The 9,744-nt window shown below is 42.8% G+C and overlaps 1 protein-coding gene across 3 annotated transcripts in view; it reads left to right on the forward strand.

Annotated features, from left to right (window-relative positions):
- Positions 1 to 77: 77 nt before the first annotated feature.
- Positions 78 to 9,744, forward strand: part of NUB1 (negative regulator of ubiquitin like proteins 1) — a 25,917-nt gene continuing 16,250 nt past the window's right edge. Inside the window, exons 1-5 of one of the 3 annotated variants that reach the window (XM_024754474.1) lie at positions 78 to 164; positions 2,629 to 2,746; positions 5,240 to 5,407; positions 7,115 to 7,173; positions 8,196 to 8,266. In XM_024754474.1, coding sequence (XP_024610242.1) covers positions 94 to 164; positions 2,629 to 2,746; positions 5,240 to 5,407; positions 7,115 to 7,173; positions 8,196 to 8,266 — 487 coding nt within the window. In that variant the 5' untranslated portion in view covers positions 78 to 93. Of the gene's footprint in view, positions 165 to 209; positions 294 to 2,628; positions 2,747 to 5,239; positions 5,408 to 7,114; positions 7,174 to 8,195; positions 8,267 to 9,744 lie in introns of those variants that run through there. The other 2 variants (XM_024754476.1, XM_024754475.1) reach the window with 2 other exon arrangements.

Here is a 9,744-nt window from a genome sequence, read left to right on the forward strand (position 1 = left end):
CATTAGCCCCGCCTACAACCCTGCTTCGCCGCCGCGTGGGGGCGGGGCGGCCCGGCGACAGAGGCTGCGGGGGCGGGGCCGGCCTCACCCGGAATGAAAACAAACGGCGGCCGCCGGCGCATCCGGGCATTCGGCGGGTTACGGTTGGCGCGGCGGTGGCGCAGGTGAGTAGACGGTGGCCGAACGTCCAGTCCCAGACCCGGGTCTCAGCCACGCCGCCTGGCGCCCCCGGTCCCCCGGCGCGACCCCGACGCCAACCCCGTGTGGGTCAGGCGCGACCGCAGCGGCGGGAGGTGGGCGCCCTGCGCGGAGGCTCGGCCGGGACTGGGGTCGGCGGGCCGGGGCTTCAGGTCGCGCCGGCATTTCGCCGCGCCCTAGGTTTGCTCTGGGCTGGGCTGAGGTACTGGGTACTTAAAAAGAAGATTGAATAGTGTCTTTGGAGGGAGAAAGAGAAATATATGTATATATTAAAATTAATTAGCCATACAAAAAGCTTGAGTCATATAACACTGTAATTCCAGATATGCCATTTGGGATTTATTTGCAAAGATAAATTTTCTTTGCTGTTTAATGAGAAAACACTTTATTTTCTCCAGCCTTGACGATCTGATTCTGTATTTCTCAACTCTTTCCCATACTCTTATTTTTTAATACAAGATTCTTGTAATAGTCTGCCTAAGAGAAAAATTAATGTATTTTGAATGAATATATAGATAGATAGATATTTGAAAAGCTCTGGGGAAAGGTAGCGTTGATCGATTATTACAAAAGTGAAAGTGAAATTTTAAAGGAACGTTTTATACCTTTTCGCTTTCAGTTTAGAGCAGTAGTGCTAATGAATTTCTGCTTTTGGTGGGGTGCTGTGTTGCCGAACATTGTATGGCATCCATGAAACGTTCAGTTCTCCAGTTAAAATCGGAAACTGATTTATTAAACCTTTTTCCATTTTGGTTTAAAATATGTATCCTCGTTTATTCGGTTGTCTGGAAGTGAAGTTTTGTAAGTTTCAAGACAGTGGTGTAATCTTTTCTCAAACATAAGTGGTGGTTCATAGACCCTCCTTGCTGTTTATTTGCTGGTTGGGTGGAGTGTGGGCCGCACACTAGGTTTAGGAAATCCCTTGAGACTTTGGTCAGGTAGCTACTTGGATGCCAGAGGGCTGTGCATTCAGCCTTCCAGATAGCTTGGCTCCAGTAAATGGCCCTCTCCCCACAAGTGATACTTTCGTGGGAATTTCTGAACATTTATCAGTAGAGAACTAACTTTGTGTAGTGGTCCTGTAAGTTATTTGTGTTTGGAAAGCTAATGCTCGTAAGTGCTAATATGCTTTTCTGTGTGAGAAGCAGTTTATTAGTGCTTGAAAATCTGGGGTTCTTTTGTAGGTTACCTGGATGCACACAACCCCCTCTTTGATGTGTTTTTTTTCTTTATCCCTTTTCTCCCCGCTATCCTGATTACCCTCTTTCTTAACTCCAAATTGATATAAAATAGATTTGAACTTTCTTTTCAAACACTTGTTTATGGAATACATTTAAGTTCTCAAACTTGATTTAAAAATCGGGTGACTTGAGTTTTGGGGAGTGTGGAATACAGGCCCTGAATAAAAAAAAGAAAGTTACTTATCTAGGTTACATTAACTCTTACATATTTTTTCACTCTCTGGAATGTGTCTTCATCCTTCAAGAGTAATAACTTTTGACTTTTCTTAACTGCTTATCTGTTTTGGCTGTACTGCCCCTGTCGGCTGTTTGATTCTCTAGCAACCTCACTCACCCCTTTGAACTGGTGTGCTAGTGAAGGCTGAGTAGACAGCTCCATTGCTGTGTGTGATTCTTTGGGAGAGAGTAGTTACATGCACAGGACAGAGAAGCAGCAAGGGATTTCGCGATAGAAGGCAGAATCCAATGGTCCAGTGTTGCAGGCAGAAGTCCCAGTGCTAGTTATGGTGCTGCCTAATTTTGCATCCTTGACTGAGTCATTTTACAAACTTGGGCCTTGGTTTTCTCGTCTGTAAAATGATGACCCAGCCAGTATTGATTGGAGTAGTATATGTAGATTTGCTTTTATGCTTTATCACAAAGTAGCATGCATAACTTTCTAGTATTGTAAACACTAAATTTTTAATTTAAAAAATTCAGATATAGAAAATATTTATTATGGATAGTTCATGGTTCAAGCTAGCTTTTCTTCATGTTTACCTGCCAAGGTGATTGGTCTTTTGTGTTGAAATAGCCAACATACAGGAGAATTGATAAGCTCTGCATCGAATTGTTTAAGTTCACTACTTTAGGGATTTATCTTACCTTTTCTCTTAGAGAATAATAGCAGGTTAAGAAATAGAAAAGTGTAATAAACCTTGCTACATATTAGCAACTTTGAAATATGTATTTTTATGCAATGTATATAATTGCATATGTAATACATATTTCAGTCTGTATGTAATATATATGTCTTTTAGAGAAGCCTGGAGCTAGTTAAAACCTAGTCTAAAAGTAATTTAGACTAAACTGGAGGAGGAGTGGAGGAGACCTCTGCTTACTCTAGAAAACCCATCAGTGTATTAGGTAAGTTATAAAACACTTTGAAATGTGGCATGGGGTATCAGTGATGTACTGTTTTGCTTTCAAGGATGGCGCAAAAGAAGTATCTCCAAGCAAAATTGACCCAGTTTTTAAGGGAAGACAGAATTCAACTCTGGAAACCTCCATATACGGATGAAAATAAAAAAGTTGGTTTGGCATTGAAGGTATTTTCCTCTTAAGACATTAATAATCAGTAGTGTTGTAAGTCTCCTTGGTAAGTAAGATTCCGAAGTCACCAGAAATTGCCAGGCATAACCAGGTAAACCTTTGGCATAACCAAAAACATGAGTGAAAAGCAGGTCCCACATTTTATTAGCAGTTGGCAAGCTTATTTGTATTTAAAAGGATTTTATTTATATGAGAATGGTATCTAACTATTTTGGCATATATCATTTCTAATACCTTCACGATGTTACCTAAGTTTATTAATCTGGGTGTTCCTGCTAGCAGGGCAGTTCCAGTTGCCAGAAGCTTAGTGTGTGACCTGTTCAGGGTTAGTGTCCCGGTGGGTTCTCAGCCCTCCTTGCTACTGTGGTCTGCTGTAAAACAATGCTTCCCTCCCCCAGCTTTGTTTACACTATGGCTATCTGTTCATTTTTCCAAAATATATTTTCCTAATAATTATGCCTTGGTTTTTTATGGTATCATCAGAAATGGCATCATTTTACATAAGTGAAACTTCTAGAAATTGAAGTTTGCCTGCCTTTCGAAGCTGAGGAACGTTAATCATTTTTGATAGAAATCTATTATATTGGAATATCCTAGAATGTACTTCTCTGTTTTCTCAGTCTGAGTATATTGAGATAAACAGTGTAACATTTATCAAGGACTAAGGATTGTCAGGAGGGCATCAAATTGTCCTGTGTTGTGACACAATGACGTGCTTGGGAGGTGATAGTGATAGCTGTGTCAGGGTCTTAGGGTTTTCCTGTCTCTCTTGTTCCTGACAGGACTCACTTTTTAGTTTTTGCAAACCTTCTGATCTTTCTTCTGAATTTGCTTGTTATAATTTCTTGGCTTAGAAGCTAGGTGTGGCATAATAAGAAAGCTGCTTTCTGTCCCCAGTTCCTGGCACGGAGCTCCTAAAACCCTTGGAAATTCCCGAGTGGTAAGGGTGACAGGGGCATCTTTTGTTCTAAGAGGCAGCTCTTTGGAGAGAGCTTCAGGGTGGGGCTGCTCGCCTAAAAGACCAGACTTTGATTAGAAGCTTGGAACTTTCAGCCCTACCCTCCAGCCTCTGGTGAGGGCAGAGGGCTGGAGATCAAGCTACTCACCACCGGCCAGTGATTTTATCAATCGTGCCTACATAATGGAGCCTTCATAAAAACCCTTAAATGATGGATTTGGGGAGCTTCCAGATTGGCAGACACGTCCCTGCGCCAGAGAGTAGCACACTCCAGCTCCACAGGAACAGAAGCTCCTGCTCTCTGAACCCTTCCAGACTTTGCCACATGTACATCTCCATCTAGATGTTCATTTGTACTCTTTATAATAAACTGTAATAATAAGTAGAGCATTTTCCTGAGTTCTGTAGAGTTGTTCTAGCAAATTACCAAGCCTGAAGGGGTAGGGGTTGTAGGGACCCTTGACTTTGTAGCCAAGTCAGACAGAAGTGTGGGTAACCTAGTGCCTGAAATGAAGGCAGACTTGTGGGATTGAGCCCTTAGCCTGTGGAGTCTGCCTCTAACTCCAGATCGTTAATGACAGAATTGAATTGAGTTGTAGGACATCCAGTTGGTGTCAGAATTGGTTGGTGTCAGAAGGGGGAAAAAAACCCTCACTGAGTAATTATGTTTATGTTTTCTAGAGAATTACAGAAAGTTTCGGGTTTTTAAAATTTTATTTTATTTATTTAATTTTGGCTGTGTTGGGTCTTAGTTGCTACGCACGGGCTTTCTCTAATTGCAGTGAGCGGGGGCCACTCTTCTTTGTGGTGCACTGGCTTCTCATTGCGGTGGCTTCTCTTGTTGTGGAGCACGGGCTCTAGGTGCGCGGGCCTCAGTAGTTGTGGCCCACGGGCTCTAGAGCGCAGGCTCAGTAGTTGTGGAGCACGGGCTTAGTTGCTCCACAGCATGTGGGATCTTCCCAGACCAGGGATCGAACCCATACCCTGTGCGCTGGCAGGCAGATTCTTAACCACTGCGCCACCAGGGAAGTCCTCTGATCTGTTTTGTAACTTATGTGTATCATGAACATCTCCCCTATTATAAATATATACTTACACCGTCGTATAACCTGACTTGTTCTCACAAGTTAGGAAAATTAGAATGTTCTCTGTTTGTGTTTTTGGTTTTTTTGTCCCCACCCTTTCGTGGTATTGAACAGTTCATTAATCCTTAAAATAATTGTGTATATACTGCAGTTACATAAGTCACAGCCCACCTTGCTTTTCCCCCCTAGTGTAATCCCAACTGGTCTTACTTTCTCTCTTGGGCCTATTTTCCTGTCCTTTCCTGGTTTTGATGTTTCCCTGGGTCCTCTCTAAACTCTACACCTCTCAAGATGTCAAGCCACAGTCTGGATTTCACTATAACAGGGGTGACCACCACTCATTAGTTATTTTGCCTTAGAGTCCCACGTGCACTGTTCTGTATTATACTTTTTTTTTTTTTGAGTTGGTACTGTATTGATCTGTGTTTTTAAATTTTTCTTTATAGGACCTTGCTAAGAAGTACTCTGACAAGCTAGAATGTTGTGAAAATGAAGTAGAAAAGATAATAGAAGAAATACGTTGCAAAGCAGTGGAGCGTGGCACAGGCAACGAGCACTATAAAGCAACAGGAATTGCTACGATCGAAGTCTTCTTACCTCCACGGGTAAAAAAAGTGAGTAGTTTCCCCAAATTTACATGGTTACTAATACTTAGTTAACTTAGTGATGTGATTAAATAAATGATGAGTTCTTTTTGAAGATACAATCCAAAGATAAAATTCTTTTCAGTTACTTTACATGTTGAACATTTACAAACTTAAAAGTCAATTTTATGGATTCTTAAGCTGGACCGTTTACAAAGTAGTCTGGCCTGCAGGCTTCACAGAGCTGTGCTTCAACATTCTTACATTTTCTAGAGTTTGAATGAACATTTAGCAAAAATGGGGAATAAAAGATTACTTCAGATTTTCTAAAACTGTGTAGGACACATCACAAAGGAATTCGTCTTTTTTTTCTATGCCAGTGGAAGCCAGAGGCAGAGCTGAGTGCCCAAGCAGGGCCACCGTAACCTGGGCCACCTGTGTCAGGGCCGCGTCCTCAGTAGTTGAAGTCCAGAAATGTTACTGAGGCAGGGCACCCAAGGGTGCCTCTTCAGACTGATCAATGTTAATTATTCTCAGAAGAAATGAAAATAAGCGCGTGTAAGAGTTACCATATGACCCAGCTCTTCTACTCCAAGAGGAATGAAAACTATGTCTACACGAAAACTTGTACATGAACGTTTGTAGCAGCTCAATTCACAATAGCCAAGAGGTGGAAACAACCCAGATGTGTGTCGGTGGATAAATGGAGTGCACGCATACAATGACTATTATTCAGCCATAAAAAGGAACGAGGTACCGACACTCTGCAACATGAATGAACCTCAAAAACATTATGAGAGAGGCCAGACACAAAAAGCCACAGATTGTGTCGTTCCGTTGATAGGAAATATCTAGAGTAGGTGAATCCATAGAGACAGAAAATATGTTCATGGTTGTCTGTGGTGGGGGAAGGGGAGGGCATAGGAGGTATGGCACATGTTTGGCTGGGGAGATGGTGAAAATGTTCTGAAATTTGATTATGATAACGGTTGTCTAACTCTGTAAATATACTAGAAACCATTGACTCTTATACTTTAGACAGGGAACTTTAAGGTATGTAAGTTACCTCTCTATAAAGCTGTTAAAAATTTCTAGGAAAAACAAAGAGCTTTATTAGAAGAAGGAAATGATATATGTATCTATCTCAGAATGCCAGTTTGGGAATTTAAAGGGCAGTATGTATATACAGGACTCTTCATTGCTAGTATCAAGTACCTGGGAAACCAGACCACCAGTCAGAAAGCTGATTGGTGAGTATGAAATCAGAGCAGATGATTTGCATGGTCTCATAGGTGTCACTGGTGGTCCCGTATTTTCCTCTGAAGCCCAGCCATCCGAGAAGGAAAGGTTCCAGGAACACGTCTTGCTGCTCCCTCCTCACTGGGAGCGCCGAAGGGACTATCTCTTTTGCTCACTGAGGTGGCCCTAGTGCCAGAGGTTGTGGGATGGGTCCTTGTGGAGCAGAGGCCAGCTCCCTTGAGTAGACAGGGGACAAACCCCACTGAGCAGCTGACCTTCCCCCAGAGACTGAAGCCCTGCCTGTGCTGCCACACTGCTGCCCCCTTGAGGACTTCCGGGTCACAGGGTCAGCACACGTCAGGTTTTGTTCAATAGCTTCGTGCTAGGCATGCGAGTATTTACATCATCTGATATCAACCTGTCTGGTTTTATAGGCAGAATAACAGCTCCAAAAAGTGTCAAATTCAAGTGCATTCTATTTGTCTTATTTTTAAATAGGATAGGAAAAACTTGTTGGAGACCCGACTGCATGTCACTGGCAGAGAACTGAGGTCTAAGTAAGTATCTGTGTGCCCTGTGCCCCAGGTGCTCTCGGCTCTTTTACACCCGCTCATTTGATCCTCCCTGGCCATCCTGTAAGAGAGATGGGGCAGGTTTGATTATCGTCACTGAATGGAGGGGAAAATTGAGGCTTTGAGGCTGAAGGACTTATTCAGGCTCACACTGGCATTTAAGGGCAAAGTGAGAACTCAGGACTTGCAGCAATCTCTTCACTTCCTGGTGTAACTTGAGATCAGGTGGGAACTCTGGATGCATGTACTTGATACGTGTTTGAATCAATGAATGAGTGATAGAAATAGGAGACAGCCTGATATTGGCCAGATCATTAGTTTTGAATTTTATTCCTTAGTGCACTAATAGCTTGCTGTGGTGTTCAGTGAAGTATTTCAGCCAGTTTCAGGCTGTTGGCCCATTTGTAAAAAGAAAAAAAATACCTGCCTGTCACATACCAGTGAAAATCTAACTTTTGAGACCTGGTCAATTACTTCATCTACTTGTGTATTTTTAACTGGTAAGTATTTTGAATACCTCCAGAGATAGCCAGTCAGTGTTTCTTAAAGTGATTTTTCTCATTTTCTTCTTTGGTCTACATCAGGGCTGTTAGGGATGGATTCAGGAAGCATCATTCATTCAACACACAATGAGCAGAAGATTGTATGGAACAACTCCCCCTATTATGGGCTCCTCCAAGGAGACCGCAGAAGGTATAGAGGATGGCTTTTCTCCTGACATGCAGCTAGGGCCCTCCTGTTCAAACAGATACACAGCACCAGTGGTCTCTACTTCACAAGGAACCAAATAGTAAAACAGATAGTTTACAAAAGGACACTGTCTCTGACACAGTTTCAAATAACCATCTAGTAAGCTGACATTATCTGAAGTAATGTTGTGAGTCAGTAAATTGGAATACTCGGTGTTTCTGAGAAGAATGTATAAAATAGCTATCATGATTAAAATCTATCTAATGGATAATAAATAACAAATTTGGTTACCTATAGTTTTCGGGTTTATTTTACAGGATAGCTGAAACCTTTGGATTTCAAGAAAATTATATCAAAATTGTCATAAATAAGAAACAACTTCAACTAGGTATGTTATGGCAAAGTATGCAGAATTTTTAAATCAAGTCAATAGAGAAATAATGACTTTGTATCTTTTTTTCTCACTCTTCCTCTGTTCAAAAATTTTGGGTGGCTTTATCACGTATATAATACAAAACCAATTATTTTAGAGTTTACTAAAATAAAAATGTAAAGCAGGAAGCAACTTTTCCAAAGATACTCAGTACAGGTCTGGTGAAATGTTACAGAATGGAAGTCTAGGCGTGCTCAAAGTAAAATAGAGTTTCTAGTAAATTCTCCCTGAGGGAGAAGAGCTAAAGCTGAGTGAAGACGGGGAGGAGGCTGCGGTGGGGAGCGCTCCAGACAGAGAGCCTCGTGTTACAGCTCCATCGTGTGAATTCGAGGGATTGAAAAGGTCTAATACGGCCGAGTGTAGTAGGTGAGCGGAGGGTAGCGCTTCTTAAGGATGGAGGGCCAGGCAGTGAGGCCACATTGTAAAGATTATAGTGGTGCTTCTTAACCAGGGGTGATTTTGCCACCCAGGGGACATTTGGCGATGTCCGGAGACATTTCGGGTTGTCATGACTTGGTAGCAGGGGGCCAGGGGAGGTTGTGCTCATAACAGTTAATGGGAAGAGACCAGCAATGGTGCTGAACATCAAGGCACTGAACGGTCCCCACGACAGAGACTTAATGCAGCTCACGACGCCAGTAGTGCTGCTGAGGAACCCTGGACTTGAGCCTTACTCAGTATTAGAGGGCTTCTCTCTAGAGAGGTGGGAAGCCATTGATGCTGGGGAGCAGACACAATTATATTTGTGTTTCAAAGATCACTTTGGCTGCAGTAGGGGAATGGATGCGAAGGAGACACGAATGGCCTTGGGAGACCAGTTAGCTATTGCAGCAGTTCGGGCAAGCACTGTAGTCTGTTTGGTTTCCATTAGGTTCCTATGGCCTACGGAGAGTCAGGTTCACATCCCAGCCTGATGTAATGCAGCCTTCACAGCCTAGCCCTAGTCGTCCTTTCCAGCATCACCTCTAGCCATTTCCTGTTATCTGTTTTAGATATCTTTGCAATGTTTGTCATCGCATCTCTATGTTAATTAGTTTGTGGTATCCTTCATTAGGCAGAAATCCTTGATTTTGATGTTATCAAATCCATCAGTTTTTCACCTTATTGTTTGTGCTTTAAGAAGTTCTTTCCTCAAGCCCAGGGCTGCATGAATAGTCTCACCAGAGGTTTTTGTTTGTTTGTTTGTTTGTTTGTTGTGGCTTTAAAATCTAGTAAGATGGGCTTCCCTGGTGGCGCAGTGGTTGAGAGTCCACCTGCCGATGCAGGCAGGGGACGCGGGTTCGTGCCCTGGTCCGGGAGGATCCCACATGCCGCAGAGCGGCTGGGCCCATGAGCCATGGCCGCTGGGCCTGCACGTCTGGAGCTTGTTCTCCGCAACAGGAGAGGCCACAACAGTGAGAGGCCTGCATACCGCAAAAAAAAAAAAAAAAAAA

This window comes from Neophocaena asiaeorientalis, unplaced genomic scaffold (genome assembly GCF_003031525.2).
Source record: "Neophocaena asiaeorientalis asiaeorientalis breed wild unplaced genomic scaffold, Neophocaena_asiaeorientalis_V1.1 scaffold407, whole genome shotgun sequence".
Taxonomy (NCBI): domain Eukaryota; kingdom Metazoa; phylum Chordata; class Mammalia; order Artiodactyla; family Phocoenidae; genus Neophocaena; species Neophocaena asiaeorientalis.